The sequence below is a fragment of the Paramisgurnus dabryanus genome, chromosome 23 (assembly GCF_030506205.2).
Source record: "Paramisgurnus dabryanus chromosome 23, PD_genome_1.1, whole genome shotgun sequence".
Lineage (NCBI taxonomy): Eukaryota > Metazoa > Chordata > Actinopteri > Cypriniformes > Cobitidae > Paramisgurnus > Paramisgurnus dabryanus.
Window position 1 is genome coordinate 21,738,349 of NC_133359.1, and position 23,887 is coordinate 21,762,235.

Genomic DNA, 23,887 nt, shown 5'->3' on the forward strand with positions numbered 1-23,887 from the left:
TAATGAAACGACATAGGGCGTGGGTTGTGACCTGCTTAAATCTCATTATGAGAACAGAAAGCACACCTATTAGAGGCACTTTATTTTTTGTTTTTGTTGTTGTTTAGCTCATTAGGCTATGTATAGCTTTAATGGAAATTTTTCTAAACAATTAAACAAGTTGGGTGACCTAATATGTCACTTCACATCACGTATGTGTTCCAGGTATGTGTCATTTTAAACCCTAAGGACAAAAACTTTTCTTTGTTCATTAATAATGACACCTCACATGCAGTGATGACGAATAATCAAAATAAATAGTACATAAGCCAAAAGAATGAAGGTTATTAAAGCAATAAATCAGACAGATTGGTTGATTGTTGTAATGAAACTGCACTGAAAATTTAAACAGAAATGCGTTCAACTAAAACTTGCTGACACACAGTGGTACACGCCGTTCTGTTAGGCTAGCAGGAACACAGGGTATGTGTCATCCCATGGACAGCATATGCTACAGATCTATTAAAAGCCCCATTGTACCTTTTCCTCCTTGGCGCTCTTGTATATCCAGGAAATGCTTGTTTACTGTGTCAGGTAATCAGCTCGAAGAGTCTCTGTCACGCCAGCTTTTAAATTCTGTTTCATTCATAACATAAGCTGATGCACAGACAGGCACCATTTATTTGATCTCATATATGCATATAGGTTTCGTATTTAAAGAAATGTCTTGTTCTGACTAAGCTCTCATCTAGTTTCTGACTTGCTGCTTGGCAACAATAAAATGCCTCAGTCTAACCGAATGAACTTTCACCAGCGATGCCGAGTTCAGGCTGTTTCTTATGCATGCTCACCTGGGTGTATTCTCGGTTTATTGACGTAGACAAGTGTATCAGGTACCTGCACATGCTGAGGCGCACTTACTTATCAATTAAAGGCACTCTGTGCACCCTGACACCAATGGTAATCAATATGCCAAAAGAAGAACCTTTGTAGCACCTGTGTTGTGCGTTAACCATAAGTGGTGCTTTATTTGTGCTTTAGCAGGTTCTACAGAGGTACTATATATGTGCTATATAGTGCTAAATATTGAGTATGAGCTTTTAGTACCATAACTTTTTTTATTAATAGAGTATATCCATAAATGCTCCTATAGAAGTAAATAGATTTGAACTCTGGCCGTGATGGACATATTGAATATCTGGCATTGATCAGATGGTTTTAAAGCGAGTGTGTGAGTACAGTACAGCACGGTACAGTGTGTTTGTAATACATTAAGCTGATTGACACTAATACGTTATGTTCTTGGCTTCTTGGTTCTTAAAGTTTCCATTGCAATCACACAGGATATGAATAGTGTTTGAATGCCATCTGACTTACAAACAAGAACACAGAAGTCCAGTTTCATTCATTCATATATCCACCAGTATTGTCATTACTATTATAACATGTACTTATCATCCATACACATCTCTTTTGTGTTGTCTAGTCCAGTGTAGTCTAGTCGTAGACTAAGGGATATTCTATGTCAGGACCCATCAAAATATATTTTTAAAGAAAAAAAATGCAGAAGAAATACATTTAGAAATAAAAAAAGAAATTTGTTCTCTTTTAGAAGAGAGTAGGGTTTTTTGTCATTAGGTATGAATTAAATTTAAGTTTAATTGCAATCCCAAAATACCTGATTTTTAAAACTAGTGCCTGAAAAAGATTCATCGCGATTAATCGCATTTAAAATAAAAGTGATTTTTTTGCATAATATATGAATGTGTCCTGTGTGTAATTTTGATGTATATATAAATACACACACATTCATGTATGTATTTAAGAAACATTTACATGTGTATATATATATTTATTTATATTTTTATATATTCTACATTATATAAATAAATAAAAATGATATATAAATAAAAAAATCAGAAATGACTATATGTATGTGTGTGTGGTTGAATATACATAATTACACTCAACACACACATATTATGCAAAAAAAAAAATCACTTTTATTTTGAATGCGATTAATCGCGATTAATCTTTTCCCAGCACTAATCAAAACCATTATTAATGTCATTATTAATTGTCATTAATTTGACAAAACAACAAAGTGACCCACCTAATCCCATAGTCTAGTGGGTCCCAACCCATAGTTTGAAAACACCTGCTTTAGTCCCAGGTCCCAGTAAAATTCAGTATTAAGTGTAATCTCTTTCTAGGCACTGAACACATCTTGAACTTGTTTGAGGAAACTGAAGTCCTGAAGTCATTAGATTTCAATTGGAAATTGTGTCATATATAGAGTCATGAAAAGATTGCGAGCCAGGACTGAAACTCTGGTTGCCCAAAGCAAAACTACATGGAATGTTGCAGCACAGGTCACAGGTCAAGGTTTTTGCCCCTGACATGTATTCTTTTAGAATGACCCTGTGAAAGATATAATTAAATCCCTTGTTCACTCAGCACTTAGTCTAGAGGTGTTTTGTACTGTAACCAGTGGTTCAAGTGTGTCTAGTTTCACTAATGTGCACCTGCTCTCTCTGCTCACCTCACCTGCAGATGATCAACAGGATTAGTTCAGGGGTCAAATGTGACACCTAAAGGTGCCAAAGAATGCATTGAAATAATATGTTAAATTGTTCTCTGCAGTAGCGAGGCAACATAACAAACTGCAAATTTCGTACCAACTCTTGCAAGCTTGTCTGTCTCAATATCAGGAAGCTGTCTCTTTATCAAGGGCCAACTATTTCTCCAGTTTAGTTTCAAAGAATTCTCACTGTCCGAAGACTTTATTTTCAACCTTAAACTTTGTGCTTAATCCTTAAAACTCACTTGGTTTAGGACCAAGTGTAGATCTGTGTGAGTGGTTTTGCAGCTTCTTTATAGACAAGATTGTGGGTATTAGATCACAGTTTTCATCATCCTCATTTAATAGTTGTTACACTGTACAGACTAGTTCTTTTAGTCTTTCTGATTTTCAGGCCTTATCATACTCTGATTTGCTGGCTCTGATTTCAAATATGAAACTAACTACTTGCTCTCTTGATATTATTCCTGCTGCCCTTTTTAAGGAGGTGTTGGATGCTGTACTACCTAGTGTACTCTCTATCATAAATGCCTCCCTGCATAACAGTACTGTGCCATCCTGCTTAAAACATGCTGTGGTTCACCCCTTTTTAAAAAAACAGATCTTGATTCTTCTGAACTTTGAACTTTTTAATTACAGACCAATCTCCAAATTGCCCTTTTTGTTAAAAGTCCTGGAAAAAGTGGTTTTAGGTCAAATTACACCATACTTAATCCCAAATAACATCCTGGATCCTTTTCATTGCGCATTTAAGGCTAAACACAGCATCGAGTCTGCTCTATTAAGGGTGACAAATGATATTTTGTTATCAGTCGACTCTGGAAATTGTGCAGTACTTGTACTTTTGGACCGAAGTGCAGCCTTTGATACGGTGGACCATCATATTTTGTTGAAAAGATTACACTCTGAGGTTGGTATCTGTGGTGCGGCCTTAGATTGGTTTGAGTCCTACCTCTCAAATAGGACCATATCTGTAGAAATTGGAGAATTTTCATCATCATCAGAACCAATTACTTGTGGGGTGCCTCAGGGTACGATTCTGGGTCCAGTTTCATTTTCTATTTACATGCTTCCACTGCGTCTAATCTTTGAACGTTATAAGATCTCTTATCACATCTATGCAGATGATACCCAGCTCTATGTACCACTAGACTTGGGTGATGATTCTGTTTGTTCTCTGTTAGCATGTTTAAAGGACATAAAAGGATGGATGGATGAACATTTTCTTCATTTAAATGAAAACAAGACAGAGGTTATCTTGTTTGGCTCTAAGCTACAGATTGAAAATCACAGTAAAACTTTGAGTCACCTTCAGTCAAAACATCATTCATATGTTAAAAATCTATAGTTGAAGTTTGACAAACAAATAACTCTGTGGTCAGAGCAAGTTTTTTCCAGCTTAAAGCAACTTTAAAAAAATTACAGCAAATCCTTTGCTTTAAGGATTTGGAGATCGTTATTCACACTTTTATATCCTCAAGGCTTGACTATTGCAATGCCCTGTATTGGCATTAGTCAGTCATCTCTGTCACATCTACAGATTGTGCAAAAAAGAGAGAACACATTTCACCAATTCAGGTCTCTCTTCATTGGCTCCCTGTGAAACAAAGAATTGACTTTAAAGTTCTCATTTATGTGTTCAAAGCTCTACATTGACTCGCCCTACTTATATTTTGGAACTTTTACGTTTTTATTTGCCTCAGAGATCACTTCGAACTTCATTTCAGTTATTTTTAAATGTTCCGAAATTGCGCCTGAAAAAAAAAGAAATAGATATTTTTCAGTCTATGCCCCAAAACTTTGGAACACACTTCCTCTCACAATTAGAGCTACTCCCACATTAAATGCTTTCAAAGCATCAATTAAAACTTACCTTTTTTCTCAGGCCATCTCATAGATGGGTATTTATATTGTAGGAAATTTTTAAATGCTATAAGCTGTGGTGCTATGATGTATACATGACTGTGATTTGTTCTGTTTTTACCTTATTTTAATGGCTTGTTTAATTTATTGCATGGTTGTTTTGCTTGTGAAGCACTTTGGTCAACCTTCGTGTTGTGTAAAGGTGCTATATAAATAAACCTTGACCTTGACCTACATAAGGGCCAGGGTGGCACAGGCCCACTCAGATTGACAGTTGGCCCACCCATTCAGAAGTGGCACATACTATTTTTGTAGAAAAGTAGAAGAAATCACACATACTGTAAATTATAATAATCTCTTTTTTTTTAAATCCCTAAAATACGCATAATTCAGAAATAATTACGCATAATTCAGAAATCTCTCTCTCTCTTTCTCTCTCTCTCTCTCTCTCTCTCTCTCTCTGAGTGGACCAGCATTTATTCAAATGTATGCAGACGACACTGTGATTTATGTACATGACAAAACAAATGAACAGAAAAATCACAAAAATTATCTGCTGTCATGATCAAAATCTCGGAGTGGTTAAACCAGTGTTCTTTATCACTAAATGGCCAGAAATCTGCCTGTACGTATTTTAAGATTAAGAAGATGGATGAGGTATTACCTGAGATATTGTAAATGGTGACAAATTACAAATTGTGTCTGATTTTAAATATCTTGGAGTCATTTTAGACACCCATTTAACATTCGAAAAACATGTTAAAAAACCCCCAGCTTAGAAATTTTACATTTATACGTCGAGTCAACTTTTAGTAGAAGCTGCAAAAATCTATTTGCACTTTTTTAATCATTTTTCCATACTGCATTTCTTAATGGTCACAAGCAGGAAAATCTACTCTTCGACCTTTACATAGTTTATATAAACGCGCTATAAAAGTGTTTGATAAGAAACCTGTTAGACATCATCATTGTCTTGTAATTCAGATGTATAATTTATTTACTTTTAATCTTGCACCTCCACCATTAAAGAAATTTGTTTAATTGCACATTTTAGAAAGACAGTGTTTGGTCGATCAGTGTTTTCTGTAACAGCAGTTAATACTTGGAATAACTTACCAACTGAGATTAGACAATGCACTACATTTGTGCAGTTTAAATTACATTTAAAAGGTTGGTTGAAGGCACGTGAGGTTTGTGATCATACACCATATAATGTAGTGAGTATGTTTTTATATTTCTCTGTATATTACTGTGTTTAAATTGTATTGTATTTTAACTGATAAATTGGTGTACTCCTGCCCAGGGACAGCAGACGAAATTTAGCTCTGTTGCTAATTCTGGGGTAGTATTATTACTGTCCATTGTCCCTGTCAAATAAAGAACTAAATAAAATAAATAAATTACTAGCTTTATTATTTGCGAGTGTTTCTAAACCTTGCAAATGTTAACTTTCAAGTTATTTTAAACTATTTGAACATGGAGACGCACGTCTCAAAAAATACACAAAACAGAATCTCTCTGCGTTGACAGGACACATACATACAAAATTATCTCGAAATACCACAGTCTTGGCAAGTATTCTCATAACAACAGTCAGTTATGTCTTAGAGTAAAAGCAAACAGTTCAGAAAGAAATCAAACGTGTGTCTGTATATGGATCCGTGCTTATTCGGTCTTAAAGTGAGAGTACCCTCAAGAAATCTGCTTATGTTTTTGTCATTATGTTAATCAAACAACAGAAGAATCAATTCTGTAGCTTTAAAAAGTTAATATATTTAATTTATACAATGAAGAAGACAATGCTATTTTTCATTTAATTCAATTTCTGTAAATACTGTACTTTATTTGTAACTTTGTTATAATTTTTGTGTGAGCATATCAGTGAACACCACTGACCACTCGGTGAGTTTCACGTCTTTGTAAACAAAAGCATTTTAGGAAGGATTGTTCCAGTGCACCATTAAACCTATTGTAGGGGTGTGAGGTGAAACGCAAACAAGCGAAAATTCTCAGGGCAGCAGCATATGTCGAAAATTCAGTCAAAACCGTTCTATTTCATCATAAACAATCTGAAAACAGGGCTTTAAGTGAAAAATACCGAACTTGTTCTTTAAATGTCCATTTACAACCCTAAGATTTGTCCTCAGAATAAAATGTTCTATTATTACATTATTTGAAAGGGTTATGAATAATGATGTTGAGCTCTTCTCTGATTGGCTGTTTCTCAGAGCAGCTCCTTTCAGTAGCTCTGTATGTGTGTGTAAACAGACCTTATATGTTTGAGCCTGTATTAGTCGAATGTACAGATTTTGAGGAATAATCAATTATTTGGAGATTGTTAATGGATGTTTCTGAGTGGTAAGTTTGTATTTTTCAGTATGGACCTGCAAAATGTAACTGTAACGTCAATAGTAGAACTTCAGCCTAAACGCTACCATATAGCATTAACTAGCATATAGCGCTAACTTAGCAGTCACAATTTAGTTTTTTAGCATTGTACTTAATTTAATGTGAAATTTAATGTTGGGGCGTACTTCGCAACTGTAACGTCACAGTTAGTGTTATGTTGAGATTGGTCTGTTTTCCAGCGGTCTTTTGCATGCACAAGGTTTACATAAGAATGAGGAAACAATCGTGTTTGAGGCTCATGATGATATGTCATTATTATATACAGAAATCTTCTTATTTATCTATGCCTTGATAAATACAGTTTTTCATTCATTTTACGGCACCTTTAAGATATTCAGAAATTTCATCTAAATTTAAAGGAATAGTCTACCCTTTTGCCATATTAAACTATGTTATTACCTCAACTTAGACGAATGAATACATATGTATCTTTTTTCAATTCGTGCACTGTACACCGCGTCGTGAATGTGTTAGCATTTAGCCTAGCCCCATTCATTCCTATGGTACCAAACAGGGAAGCCACCAAACGCGTTTGTGTTTTCCCTATTTAAAGTCTGTTACATGAGGAGTTATACTAGTAAGTATGGTGCCACAAAAAAAATAGGAATGAATGGGGCTAGGCTAAATGCTAACACATTCATAACGCGGTGTACAGTGCACGCTTTGAAAAAAGATAGGTATGTATTAATTCGTCTAAGTTGAGGTAATAACATAGTTTAATATGGCAAAATAGTAGACTATTCCTTTGAAAATTGTTGTAAAACTTAACCTAAAAAGACATCCTAACTATAGAAAACATTTTGAACAGCCTAACAAATGCCACATTATTTGGTGAGCGCAAGTGACCCATTTTCTGATTTGCTCCACACACACAAAGGTCATAGACGTACTCATGGACTGTGTAAAGTGGCCTTCAACTTTTCAGTCCTGAGATCCCTTATTTTTCACTGTTCCCATCTGGCTCTATTTTTATACACGGTGCCCTGAGAAAAAAATCCAGACGATCTTTTTCGAAAAGTGTGTAAGTAGGAAGGGCAGCGGGTCGTGGGAATCGCTTCAACGCACCAGCCTGGACCCTCAGTAGAGACTCGCTTCCACCGAAAACATCAGAAGTGCAGTAAAAGAGAAACTGAGGAAGTGAAGAAACAATGTATGAGTAACAAACACGGAGCTGAATCAGGGTGTGGGACTGCAGAACACTGACAGTTATTTCTCTGGACCCAGTAGCCCACGGAGAGAAAGTCCTGCTTCCCATAATTCTGCGTACATTTCCGGGATTAAAGCTCTCACGGTGACCAGTTCTTATTTACTGGTGTTATTGCTATATTTCCGCTTCCTTTAACACTAAATTTTAAACTATTTAAAGGATACTTTGTGACTAACCTACATTTCAAAGGTCTCTTGACTGGAAATGAACCATGCTGAGCGGTAATGTCTGCTTTTGGGTGTTGTTTATGGAAATGATTTCCATTAGGAAGCTAGAACGTGACCAGTACAGCGGTTTAAGCAAAGCAATCGGTAAATAACATTGTTCCTGTCTTACACAACAAGGGGGGTCATGATGTTCTTCACAGAGATGCCATACAAGAACCATTTTTGGTTCCCGAAAAAGCCATTTATTTCTTACCTTTTTATATTCAGTTTTGTAATATTTAGGTAAACAGAACTTATGTGACATTCTGACACTGAAACAGCATTAAGCACTTAATCGTCATGTTGTTACTGCCCGGCTTTCCTTAATCTCTGTGCTTAAAGACCAAGCGTGTGCAGATATTCCGGGTATGTCCGGGCCTCTGTGTTCTTCCCAGCATTCCAGTAAACATCTGCGGTATAACGCGGTTTCAGCGTTCTGTCCACACGATCTGAGGTGGACCGAGCCATACAGCGAGGCTTTAGAGAGACACATTTTTGCAGAGTCGAGGGAATTCCTCTCATACTTCCGCTCACCGAGTCCATTTCTGCATGACCAAATCTCAGCAAAACAAGGAGAGGAGCCATGCCTTGGTGAACGAAACACCTTAAAACAATTTGTGATGCTTTAAACAAGCATTGCCAGGTTGGTCAGTCACATGGCATTTCTACCAAATAAATCTAGTTGGTTAAGGTAGTAAGAAGCGTATCAGCAACACAATATGCTGGCGGCAGGGAATACTGGGGATGAGAAACATTGTGAGTGTGTGTTTTTGATTTTGATCTCTTAGTGTTTGGTCAGCATGTCTTTGACCTCACTGTACAGCAACAGTGCGTGCTGGGAAACATGTATCCCGGAAACTTCTTGCATGAGGAGGAAATCTCAAATCCATGATTAGAGAGAGAGAAAGAGAGATGGACAAGATCTTCTTGGGTGTCAAACTGCTGTTACTTTTAAAAGCTTTATTGCAATCTGAAAAAAAAGCCCACACTCACAATTAATGCTTGCAAACAAATATGTTTGTGTGCTTGCAGTTGGCCTACATTCATCACCTGACTCAGAGCCCGCGGCGCTGTTTATAAAGAGCTCAAAATACAGCAGCTGACTTGAGATCTGTCATCTGAGATCTGCTGAGTACTTATGATCATTATTTATCAACCAACTTTTGGTAACGTAAAAGAAAAGCATGTGATTTTTTTCTTTCTTTCTTTATTCATTGGACAACTTAAACGGGATTGTCTCAATAATTATTGTCTGATATTTAAGTTGTCATGCACTGATCTTAACCTCTACTAGCAATAAACTACTTTTATGGTACATTTTTATGCATTTTTTTGGCAGATGATAGTATTTAAAGAGACTTTTACACTGCATTTATTTTATGAGTACGTGCATTCCCTGGAAAATGATTTCATGACCTTGCCGTTGCTAGCACCGTGCTCCAGTTACAAAAAACTGCTTTGATTTTAACTTTTTTGCAGCTTGATAGCCCATGGTTACTGTATGCTTTTGTTGTATTAAAAAAGCACAGTTTTTGTCAAAAAGAAGCTTTTTGTGTTCACATAAAGAGCACCTATTTCATTGCTACAAACAAGTTTTTTTTTGTGTATTTGGTATAATACAATTTTGTATTGCGTGGTTTATGGATAAAAATGCATCCTTTTCCACATACTGTACATTTTTGTAGCACGGATTTGAAAAGCTCTGTGTCCCTGATTGGCCAGATAATCTGTACATTGTGATTGGCCTGAATACCTCTGATTTCAGCCGGAAATGTGACGCTCAGTACCATATTTGAAAGATTTGCGCACAATGCAATGCTAACAGGAGTTAACTTACAGGCTGTGAGTCCGAAGTGGGAGGAATTATGATAATGTCGATCTTTACTACATCATAAATCCCAGGAAGTAAACTGTTGTGTTTGTTGTAGTCAGGGCCGGTTCTAGATATTTGGAGGCCCTAGGCAAAATTTATTTTGGAGGCCCCTCACACCCCTCTAATTTTCAGAATAATGTGAGAATGTGTTTTTCTACTGCGTAAGAAATCAGATGAGCACTACTAATAAACATGTTTTTCCCCATTACTTTTACTTTTTATTAAGTTTTATCAACAAATTGATTAACTATATGCTAAAATGTAATTAGAAATTATGCAAAACCACATGTGTTAAAAATGTTAAGGCAGTCACATTAATTTAAAACACCACCTTTTTGGGATAACACAGGATAACAGTTTTGCTTTCTCCAAAGAGTAAAATTAAAAAGACAACAGTACATTGCAAAAACCCAACCTTAAAAAAATTATAGGTGAACACCTCCTAGAAACTTTTATTGTTTTTTTTATTTTAACTTGGTATAAAGAAGAATTTCCCTCTTACTTAACCAATATACAGTATAAAGTTATCTATGACTATTGCAATTCCTTTTTATAAACTACCTTAAATATCCATACAAGTCAGCTGCCACTGGAAGTTAAACAGACAAACTACTTTCATGACTTAAAAAACTAAAATAAAGTGTAGAGAACTTACAAGATATACAGACAGTTTACTTTAAGTAACGCCAGTTTTGTTTGCTGTTCGACTTTAAATACAAACTTTTTTAAATACAAACTTAATTCTTGCAGTGGCGGCACCGCATAAAGTTGAACTCACCTTAAAACTTTATTTAATGCTGTCAGTAGTGCACATGGACTTAGCAGTTATGGAGGCCCCCCTTCCAAGCTTGAGGCCTTAGGCATTTGCCTACTCTGCCTATAGCTAGCGCCGGCCTTGGTTGTAGTCTGATTTACGTTGGAGACGATAACTCGCGTCATCGTTTACTTTGGGGTTTGTACCGTTTGCATATCGTTAACATGTACTAATACACACTAACACACTAAAGGAAATGAAAAAACGTGAATCAGACCATTGGTGCTCTTTAAGAAATTGTCATAGGGGTTTGAATGGCATACAGAGGTTGACAGACCATGACAGAATTTCCTTGATTGGAATAGCATTTTGGGCACTGGTCAGTCAAAGTGACAGTGGATACATTTGTTTATGTAAAGCACAATTTATTTCATAAGAGGTAAGACGTTTGCAGACATTAGCTTTGCCTCTGAATCAAGGATCTCTGTAGTGTTGTATTGGCAGATAGCGCCATCTGTCTGTGGCTGGAGGTAAGATTTTAACAGTGGGTCATCACCATTTTTGTAAAGTATTTTGTCGTTTTAATAATGGATATTAATGTAAAACTCCAAACATTAAGACATGTTAATTGGTTAACAATAAAAAATGCTTATACGGCAAAAACTTTATTAAATAAAACAAGGCTTTAAATATACATTTCTTAATAATTATGAAATATTTAGTTTTTGAATGTAAGAAGATAAATTACTATACAGAGAAATTTTGCATAACATTCAACAAGATGATACACAGTAGTAAAATAAATATTAACACACCATATAAAAGTTATGTTGAAAAGTACGATCCTCTGTGTGACTTACTTTACTTATATATTATATAAACAAATATAATTAATACATGTATACTGAACGTTTAACAGAAGTTAATGGCAACCACATCGTTCATTTTTTACCGAATGAATCACTCTTTCGAATCGAGTCTATGCGATGGCTAGAATCAGAATCGCTAGAATGATCTGAAACGACTCGTGATTCGAGTTCAAACACTTGGCAGAAACCAATGAATTGTTTGGAGCGGTTAGTAATGCCAGAAGACATTTTACAACATAAATAGGAGAAAGGTGAGTATTTACCAGCAATCAGTTAAATTAAACCTGCAAGAGTCCCAATCAGGAAGAATATATAAGTTCAACAACACTGCACGTGCAAGACATGATGTTAACCGAAAGCGCTAACAACACTAAAACATTGATCACAATTAGTAATTAAATATTTTTACCATTATACAGTATTTATTGAGAAACACTGAATAACCATTTACTACCACTGTACCACAATATCCAGAATGTATCAAACCATATACGATCCCTTACGAAAATTAACCATGGTTTTATTGTGGTAAAAGTGTAGTTACCATGGTTTTTTGGTCAATTGATTACTATGAGCAAAACCATGGTTTTACTAAACTAACCATGGTTTAACTATGGTTTTTGAAATGGTTATTTTGTGGTAACCATGGTTTTACTACAGTAACCATGGTTTTTTGGTCTTAACTGTAGTAAAACCATGGTTAATTTTCGTAAGGGATGTTATCCTGACATTTTCCTTATGAAAATGAATCTTGTTTTTTGTAGCCCAGTGTAAAATATGAAATGTTTACTCTCTCCACTAGGGGACGCAAGAGGCCAACTACATACAATAAATAACAATCTCTCTCTCTCTCTCTCTCTCTCTCTCTCTCTCTCTCTCTCTCTCTCTCTCTCTCTCTCTCTCTCTCTCTCTCTCTCTCTCTCTCTCTCTCTCTCTCTCTCTCTCTCTCTGGGGGACGGCACAGTTGAAAGGTCAGAGGTCAGTACAAGTCAACTACAGCTGAGATGTGAATTGTGTCATTTCCGTTCTTAAACATCCTTGATGACAAAAACAGCCTAAATTAGCTAAACAGTTTATCTGGAAAGCGGATTAACTGACCATTTAAAACCATTTAAAATTCACTGGGTATAAGGATCTGGTATGTTTTGTCTGGTCACCCATTATGGCTCAGTTTAAACAGCTTCTGCCACTAACAGACTAGCTTTGTATGTATAAACCCAGTTGGTTAAAAGAACCATTTTATAGGTCTTTATTTTTTGGTAAATTTTAAAGATTGACATCCTTCTCAATCTTGTTTGTATAGGGAAATGTAACCAGAATATTTATAAAAGAATGAAGACCGTACTGCAAATGTGGAGTGATATGAGGGTGAGTAAATAATGGCAGAAATTTTGGCTGAACTCTCATATTTTGCAAAGTGGAATTTAAGCTATTTTAAAACAGTTTGCTGTATGTGAGGATATCACAAATTATTTACATGCCTTAATATCATCTTTACACAGAAGCTACATTAATAAATAGATATCTTGATTCTGATTGGTCGTTTTAGAAACTTTTATATCGCTACAGAAACCTAAAGCACACACCGCTAACTAGTGTAAAATAATCATCTGCCACACACACACAGTGTGTTACAACACAGACTGAGGGGGCTGCGTAACTAACAGCTGGACATAATAAACCAAATCTCCTTCTTTCATTCTTTTCGAGTTTTTCCACAGTGTTATGTTTCATGAGGCACATCGGTCATGTGATACGATGTTCGGATGAATTAGCAGATCTGAGGAATAAAAAACCAGAGGCGTCTTTGCTATTAAAGAATCCAAATGCTTCGCACCGGGACCTCATCTGTGTCAGCACTTTACAAAATCCTCAGAATTCTTTTGTCACATAAGGGAAATATGGGACCACGTAAAATCTCTTCAGAGAGTAAGACTTCACACAGGTCTCATTTACATATGTACACTTTAATAAATCTGACAATGATTAATAACTACTCAGATTTTTTATTACCCTAGTGAAAACCAGCTAAAGTGATTTTTTTTTTGTGATCATCCTATTTAATGTAAAGAACATTGAGTAAAAATATAACCTTGATATCTTTAATATTGATTAAGATCAGATCAACGATTGAAATCAATGTAAAAATCAAACTTTGATGCTCCCAATCTCATTATTAGATTATGATACTTTTGCCTGTATTTCACAGGCAGTGTCACATTTAGGTTTTTCATGATCCATTTGGTGCCTCATGTTTAAATGCTTAAAATAGTTTTTTAAATAAATTCCATCATTTCGCCAAAATCGTTTACAAAACTGGTGTTTCGATTTCATGAAAAATGTAAAAATATTAATTTGGTATGGATAAATTAGACCAAACAGTAAAGGCAAAGCAGTTTGTTGTTTTAAAGAAGACACTTTAAAGGCGGGGTTCATGATTTTTGAAAAAAAAAAACACACTTTGGAAAAGGGAGTCGGACCGAGTACCAAAACACACTTGTAGCCAATCAGCAGTAAGGGGCGTGTCTACTAACCATGGTTGCCTGGGTTGCGAATGTGTGGGACCGGTCTATCAAAACAAGGCCCAAGATTTATTGGAGTAGGGGTGTGTTTGTTTAGGAGTTTATACGAGAAGTTTCTAAAAATCTAAAAAATATATGCAGTAACATTTTTTGTAACAAATAAAAAATAATGCAAGTATATATATATATATATATATATATATATATATATATATATATATATATATATATATATATATATATATATATAATATATAAGTATCACAAAAAATGTACTGGTTTTAGTGGTTTTACCAACAACAGCCACTAGGTGTCATAGGTTTGCTGCATACTCTTGTTACAAATTAATAAATTACTGTCATTGCATTATTATAACTGCTAAAAGGGTTTGAAATCAGACCTTTTCAACAATATATAGTTTGTTGTGATAGATTAAAATGTACATGCAAAATATTGAAATAAACTCATGTGTCCCTAAAAAGCCCCTGTGGTCCGATTCCAATTTTACATTTCCTTTGGTGTGTAAGTGTGTGTTAGTACATGTTAACTATATGCAAAAGGTACAAATCCCAAAGTAAACGATGACACGATTGTCTCCAACGTAAATCTCTTTTCTTGGACTAAAACAAACACACGGATTGTAGGCAACAGTTTACTTCCTGGTATTGGTGATGTAGTAAAGACCGACATTATCATAACTCCTCCTACTTTGGTCTCACAGCCTGTAAGTTAACTCCTGTTAGCATTGCATTGTGAGCGAATCTTTCAAACATGGTAAGGAGCGTCACATTTCCGGTCAACGTCAGAGGTATTCAGGCCAGATTAGCTGGCCAATCAGGGACACAACGCTTTTCAAATCGATGAGTTTTGTACAAAATCAATGCGTTTCAGGAAGCGAGTGAAATCTGGAGCTACAAAAATGTATGGTGTGTGGAAAATAATGTGTTTTTTGAACCACTCAAACTAGGGATGCACCGATAGGATTTTTTTGGGCCGATACCGATTTAAACAGACAACTTCTGGCCGATACCGATGCCGATACCGATATTAAACACTTGTATACAATACTATACAGTTGGTCTATTAGCTAGTTTATTTCTGCCTCAAATTATTTTTACTAAACATGGATTGGATCTAATTAACATTCAACTGACCAACATAATAAGAGAGGCACAAATTAAGCTAAAACAAATATAATAAGACAGCATGACAACCTTCAAAGGTGGTTTTTGCTATTCAGCATTTATTTTATTAACGACATTAACTTATTTTTTTTTTACATATAATGGATTTCTTTATGCAGTTAATTAATAAACAATCGGTATCGGCCTTTCTTGTGCTATTGCCGATATGCCGATGGTTTCAAATTCATCAAAAATCTGCCGATAAATATCGGCGGCCGATACATCGGTGCATCACTAACTCAAACACATTGTTTTATACCAAATACACAAAATAACGTTTTTTATGAATGAAATAGGTGCTCTTTAAAGAATCTAAAGCATGAGAGTAAATTTGTTTATCATTTTTTGCTCACTATGTAATTCCCATTCCTCCATTTGCTTTATTTCATAGTTGTATATAAATGTTAGAGTAAGGCGTGTCAGACTTTTAAATGTAAACGCATTATGAAATGATGTTTCTCAGGGATTCAGTGTGAAACAGATTGACCCATATTTCAGCGCCATTATTGTGCCGTTCTTTGTTTTTGGTTGTTTAGTCCTAAAAAAACATGCAAGTCATCTCTCTTTCTCTCTTACTCAAAGGGTCTGTTGTTCAAAAGACAATACAGACTGTGGATCTCATACATTGGATTATTAATCTGTTTTCATGTTCATTCACCTCGCTCTTTCTCTCGATGAACTTCAGATCAGAGGGAGTTTAGCCTAATTTACTGAGGAGAGTCTTTCATTGTGATGTCACCATACTGGCATGTTCCTCGGTTGATGAATAACAAGTGGAATTCCAGTCGGGAAGTGAACGTTAGCCCAGCGCAGAGGAGTTTACTCCTTTAGTGTTGCGTCATGATCAAAACATTTAATCTGTCTTGCATCACCGAGGGCCTCGTATCCCCTGCCGAACGTCTTGGCGAAACCAAAAGATCACATTTTTCCTCAATTTAAGATTCGATTCGTTTTGCATTCGTTCGAACAATTGCGAAGAATTTATACAAGGCTGGATTAATCTAAGGATAGGTGAACCAACAACTTTCCGGTTACCAACACTGAAGTTTGGCTGTGTCGAGAGAGAGAGAAAGCTAGAAGTAGAGTTGTTGAATCATGCAGGCTCTGTGGAGTTCAGTGACGGCTGCTCTTCGTCTGTATCTCTCAACTTGAAATGGCAGTTCGATGTGAGCATGAAATATTTACTCCGTTAAGTGGAGATCAGCTGGATGGTTCTGATTCAAGACGAAGTCTGTGGAGACCTCGCAGGGCGACAACTCGCAAAAAGCACACGGTTCGGCACTCTGCTCCTTAGTCATCTGCATTAAAACACAAATCATCTAAAATTCATGAGTATTAAGATTTATAGGCCGAGCATGCCATCTTATAAAGCTATATGTTGATCATAGGATTTCTTAAAGTACCATAGCCATGCCAGATGGTGACACATTTCTCTAATGGCGACGACGACAACAACAACAAAAAACACAGGATGTTTATTCCTGTTCTTGTTTCTTTCTGTGCATTTCTTAAGTAAACCAATCTGCAAATTTTTGCAGTGTGATAAATCTGTTTTAGTAGCCCAAATCAGAGCATAGAGGTGAAACCCATAGACGTAAATGTGGTAACAAATCCTTTCCAATCTCTCTCTCTCTCTCTCTCTGCATTCTTCTAGTGTTAGATAAGTCCCCCTCTTGCCAACCAAAGTAAAGTGATGTATTCAGATTTCCATGATTCGACTTCCTCATTCTGCTTACTGAGCCCATATATGGCTAATTTCCATTTTCCTGATTAAATCGGTCCCTCGCTCATTGTTATTGCTATTATTGGATACTTGTCACGCAGGTAAATAATGGCACTTTTGTAAGTTTTGTGGAATGTGCGCCTCTGTGTTTTTGGTTTCTTTCTGTTTTATTGGAACTAGATGTTCTCTTAGATGTGAATGCTTTTAAAAGGGAGTCATATTCTTTAAATTTGTTAGCTTTTATTCCACTAATAATGTTAGTCAGGGTTTTATGCACCAAAAACATTTTGAAGCCATTATTTACTTTCATGACTGTTTTTCACCCTCTGTCAGACCTTCAGCATGAATTTGACCCATTCATTTCCTTAAAGGGATAGGTCACTTTAAAATGAAAATTCTTTTACTCATCCCCAAACTTGTATGAATTTTATTTCTCTGATGAACACACAAAAAAAGATATTTTGAGAAATGATGGTAAACACACAGCAGTAAGTGACCATTGACTTTCATAGTAGGAAAAAAATATTTTGGAAGAATTGTTATAAACGACTAAGAAAATGTTTTGATTAATGATGGTAAGCACACAGTTGACGGTGCCCATTAAATTCCATCATATTTTTTTATTCCTACTATGGAAGTCTATGGTCACTTACTGCTGTGTGTTTACCATCATTTCTCAAAATATCTTCTTTTGTGTTTATTAGAAAAAAAGAAATTCAAACAGATTTAGAACAACATGAGGATGAGTAAATGATGACAGAATTTTCATTTTAAAGGGGACAGAGAATGAAAAACCATTTTTACCTTGTCTTTGTTGAATAATTGTAGTCTACCCGCATTCACGAACATTCAAAAAGTGCTCCTAGAAATTCCTCTTTTAGAAATGTCAGCCAGAAAACGGCCCAATCTGAAAAACTGATGCTTATGACATCACAGGCATCTCACTGCCCCTCCATTTTGAAATAATTGGCTAAATTATTTGGCAGCAAAGTCAGCCAATCAGTAATGAGATTGCAAGTTAAGCCAGTAGGGGGAGCCAAATAGGGGCAAAACCACTTGTTTAAAATCCCCCACCCTAATAGAGCTATCTGAGAGAGCTTTTTAGGAAGCTTCTAAGGCATTACAGACCCAAACAATAATTTTTTGGTCTACATGTCACATCACAGAACAAGGATAAATACCCCGTTCAATCATTCTATGTCACCTTTAAAGTGAACTATCCCTTTAATACTTGTTCCAAGTGCGCACTTTTCCAAATGACAATAAGTCTTGTTTTAATAATCCTAGCTTTGTGTTCGTGAGAGCAGAGGAAAATCTTATTATGATCAATTTAATTAAATTTGTTTTACTCATGCTGTCGATTAAGAGAACTCATCAGGTATTTCCTGTTGACTTGGGAGATGAATGCAACTCGAGCTCGCATTTGTCCAGTGGAATGTCCGTCATTTAAGTCCCACCTCCTCTCCCTGTCCAAACAGGAAACCCACTGCGACACGATTACGTCAAAGTTCCTCAAAGTTCTCATAACTCTTCGGACAAGTGTTTAGATTTATGAGCTGTGTGCACGAACGCACACTCGAGCACGTTTTAGTAACCTCACCTCTCCTCTTTCTGTATTTTTCTCACTCTGTGTTTCAGATTCACTTGAAGCTTTTTCATATTTAATGAGATTAGTTCCACCCACTGCCCGTGCCTTTCCGCAGCCCAAGTCAGGACAAAGCAGTAGACTGAAAAAACAAGGCCTTTATTTTATGGTCAGTAATTGGCGGTAAGACAGGTCAATTTGAGCACAGATCAGATCTCCTGGCCCGTCTGCAGCTACAGGTCCATAGATGGTGCTGGTTTGGAGCTGGAGGTCATATGTGTGTGTTTAGGGTAGTGTGTGACTTTCTTCTTATCCTGGTGGAAATTTGTGGTGGAAAATGTCGTAATAGACATTGCACACCATTGCAAATCATTGTAAACACTCAGAGCATCTTACCAACAGCTAGTGACGATTATTTGCGTGTCCCATTAAAAATGCCAGTCTGGAATCAATACTGAATCGCAAGGCTGCGATTTGTTTATAAAGTGCATTTGATAAAGCAACACTCGTTAAAGAAATTCATTCAAAATATTCTTTATTATCATGAAAATAGATAATAAACCGCGATATAAATATTGTTGTAGACATTTCCTGGAATAGTGTTTGTAATGGTACTTCTTGTGTGGAACAAATGGCGTTTCTGCCCGAAAGTGCCCTCTGGCTTTTGGGTGTGCCGGGATTTCACCGTAATTCATTCAAATTCATTCATTGAGAAAATTTGCATTTTCACAATTAATCTTCACAGCCCTACCAACAGCAAAGTAATGCCCTGGCACAACATCAATGTGCCAGAAACACCATAGCAACATCTTATCAACGTCTACAAAACTCCAACAAACGCATAGCAATGTGCTAGAAACACCTTATCTACCACATAGCACTGTGCCAGGAATACCTTAGCAACCATCCACAACACTTCAGCAATCACACAACACTAGCAATTGCATAGCAGTGTGCCAAAAACACCTTAGCAACACTTTAGAAACCCCCCACAACACTTAGCAATCACACAACACTACCAAACGTAAAGCAATATTCCAGAAACACCTTAGCAACACCTGATCAACTACATAGCAATGTGCCAGAAACACCTTAGCAACCGTCTACAACACTCCAGCAACTGCATAGTAATGTGCCAGAAACACATTAACAACACCTTATTAATCACATAGCAATGAGCCAGAAGCATCTTAGCAACCATCTAGAACACTCCAGCAAATATGTTGAACACCATAGCAACATCTTAGCAACTGTCTACAACATTCCTGCAAACACATAGCAATGTGCCAGAAACACCTTGGCAACCATCCACAACACTTCAGCAATCACACAACACTAGCAATTGCATAGAAATTTGCCAGAAACACCTTAGCAACATCTTAGCATCCACATAGCAATGTGCCTTAAAACAATAGCAACTGCAAAGCAATGTCCCAGAAACATCTTAGAAACATCTTAGCAACCACCTAAAACTTTAAAACTCATAGCGATGTGCTAGAAACAACTTAGCAGCACCTTATTAACCACATAGCAATGTTTCAGAAACACCTTAGCAACATCTTAGCAACCATATAGCAATGTGCCAGAAACACCTTAGCAACATCTTAGCAACCACATAGCAGTGTGCCAGAATCACCTTAGCAACCATCTACAACACTCCAGCAAACATGTTGAAACACCATAGCAACATCTTAGCAACTGTCTATAGCATTCCTGCAAACACATAGCAATGTGCCAGAAACACATAGGCAACCATCCACAACACTTCAGCAATCACACAACACTAGCAATTGCATAGAAATTTGCCAGAAACACCTTAGCAACATCTTAGCATCCACATAGCAATGTACCTTAAAACAATAGCAACTGCAAAGCAATGTCCCAGAAACATCTTAGAAACATCTTAGCAACCACCTAAAACTTTAAAAACACCTTAACAACTGTCTACAACACTGCAGCAATCACATAACACTACCAAACTTAAACCTCTTAAACATCTTAGCAACCGCATAGCAGTGTGCCAGAAACACCTTAGCAACCGTCTACTACAACACTCCAGCAAACATGTTCAAACACCTTAGACACATCTTAGCAACCATCTACAACACTCCAGCAACCACATAGCAATGTGCCAGAAACATCTTAACAACACCTTATTAACCACATAGCAATGTGCCAGAAACACCTTAGCAACCCTCCACAACACTCCAGCAAACATGTTGAAACACCTTAGCAACCCTTTAAAGCACTCCAGCAAACATGTTGAAACACTTTAGCAACATCTTAGCAACCACATAGCAGTGTGCCAGAAACACCTTAGCAACCGTCTACTACAACACTCCAGCAAACATGTTCAAACACCTTAGACACATCTTAGCAACCATCTACAACACTCCAGCAACCACATAGCAATGTGCCAGAAACATCTTAACAACACCTTATTAACCACATAGCAATGTGCCAGAAACACCTTAGCAACCCTCCACAACACTCCAGCAAACATGTTGAAACACCTTAGCAACCCTTTAAAGCACTCCAGCAAACATGTTGAAACACTTTAGCAACATCTTAGCAACCACATAGCAGTGTGCCAGAAACACCTTAGCAACCGTCTACTACAACACTCCAGCAAACATGTTCAAACACCTTAGACACATCTTAGCAACCATCTACAACACTCCAGCAACCACATAGCAATGTGCCAGAAACACCTTAACAACACCTTATTAACCACATAGCAATGTGCCAGAAACACCTTAGCAACCCTCCACAACACTCCAGCAAACATGTTGAAACACCATAGCAACCCTTTAAAGCACTCCAGCAAACATGTTGAAACACTTTAGCAACATCTTAGCAACCACATAGCAGTGTGCCAGAAACACCTTAGCAACCGTCTACTACAACACTCCAGCAAACATGTTCAAACACCTTAGCAACATCTTAGCAACCATCTACAACACTCCAGCAACCACATAGCAATGTGCCGGAAACACCTTAACAACACCTTATTAACCACAGAGCAATGTTCCAAATACACCTTAGCCACCCTCCACAAAACTAGCAAACATGTTGAAACCCCTTAGCAACACCTTAGCAACCCTTTAAAGCACTCCAGCAAACATGTTGAAACACCGTAGCAACATCTTAGCAAAAATGTTAAATTTTAATTGTGTCTTGTTCCAAATTCAACACACTCAATACTTAGATGTTGGGGAGGTAATGTAAGCATGCAGAGAAGAGAGAGTCGAGGAAACGGTTGTTTAGCGCTGAGAGAGTTTTCAGGTGCGCCTGTGGTTTATCACTGACAGCTTGTAGACGTAATCCAGAAGATGGTGGGAAGAGCAGCAGAGAGACAGAGAGATATAAACAGAGTTGGCATGTGTTTTTGTTTCAGATCTCTGATTGATGCGCTCAGACTTTCTTCAGCTCAGGGTACAAACACTCACAAAAGACCTCTCGCATTGAGCAGAAGTTCCCAAAACTCTCCCAGATGAAAGCGTGAGGTGACATTACCTCATGAGCGCATTTGCATGGGGAAATGGTGAAGATTTCCATTGTCCTGTTTTTAATTTGAGAGTGTCTGACACTAAGATAAGACTCTTCAAAGGAAACACAACCCCTGGGAATGTCTCTAATCTGAAGATGTTACTGTAAGCTTGTATTTATATAAGACAAAGATGAAACGATCTTTCCCGAAATCAAGCTCATGCTAACTTGCGAATCCAGGCTTTTACAAAGACTGATGAAGAATCACCCACTTAGGGATTAAGAAAAATATTGTCATTTTATAAGCAAATGGTCTGTTGGTGGTCCACAGTTACGTCATATAAAACCAAGGCTGATGCATTTTAAGCATAACATGTTAATTTGTGGAAAACATGCTATAGGAGTGTTTCAAGTTTATTAGACTCTATATTTATCCAGAGATGTTGTGACAGGCTGCTGGGATTCCCACGCTATGTGGATCAGAAATGGGAATAATGGGTCACAGAGGAAGGCCTAACATCTGTGGGTGGAAGCCCAGCAGAGATTTCCCTCTGCTTTAACCCCGGTGGGGATGTATATGGTGGTCATGAATTGGTCAATCATATTGGTCATGGGAAAGGTGGAACAGAAATTATTCCGATAATAGAGTTAGGATTTAGGATCGAAACCACAATAATGTGAATATTTACTTTTATAGTAACTTTTGTTGACCCTTATAATTTATTTCTTTTTGTTATATTTGTTAAAGGGATACTTTACCCAAAAATGATGTTCAATCTTTTATACATTTCTTTGTTCGGTTAATATTTTTGGCGTATGCTATTTGTGGCTTTTGTGCGTACGTAGACTTATAGTAAGGATCCTATGCACAGTTTTATGAATGAGACCCCAGATCTCTTTGGTTAGTAACATTTTACAAAATATCTTCATTTGTGTCCCTTTAAAGGAACAGTATGTAAGAAATTTATATCAATTAATCATAAAATGGCCCTGATATGTCACTAGACATTAAGAAATCATTTTCATTTCAAAAACATGTATTGCTGATAACAGTGGTCTGGCCAGGATATTGTCATTTAAAAAGTCATTTTGTGTATTGGCCACCAGCTGTGTGATTGCAGTACCAGTTTTGGCCACAATCCTACATACTATTCCTTTAAAGGTTTTTTAGTGGCATCTAGCGTTGAGATTGCGAATTGTAACCAACCTCAATTTCGAAACATAATGAGAAGCTACGGTAGCCACCAAAGGACAAACATGTCATCATCAACCAGTGGCGGCTCGTGACTGCTCATCTGAGGATGCGCTAATTCAAAATAAGTGTTCGGATTGTGACGTGTGTGGTTCCCTTTTCCAAAATATGTGTCCTGCGTGTGGAGAGATCCTGTGTGCATCACGTTTTGTCAAAATAAGTGCCTGCTGCACACGCGTCAAAACCGTTTATGATAAAAGAGACGCTCACGTTCACAAAATACACTCCCTTAACAGTAAACTCTGATTACCCATGAGATTATGCGAGTATCTGGCAAACGCGATCGTCTCTTTTATCATAAACCCTTTTATTTTGACAAGACACGTGATGCACACACGATCTCTCAAAGCGCAGAACACATATTTTGAAATGACGAACCACACACATGACG

General features: G+C 36.8%; 1 protein-coding gene across 1 annotated transcript in view; it reads left to right on the top strand.

Annotated features, from left to right (window-relative positions):
- rbpms2a (RNA binding protein, mRNA processing factor 2a) overlaps nucleotides 1-23,887 on the top strand; it is a 55,929-nt gene that overhangs the window by 2,823 nt on the left and 29,219 nt on the right. The window contains exon 2 of the mRNA XM_065297757.2: nucleotides 13,045-13,109. Coding sequence (XP_065153829.2) covers nucleotides 13,045-13,109 — 65 coding nt within the window. The remainder of the gene's footprint in view (nucleotides 1-13,044; nucleotides 13,110-23,887) is intronic.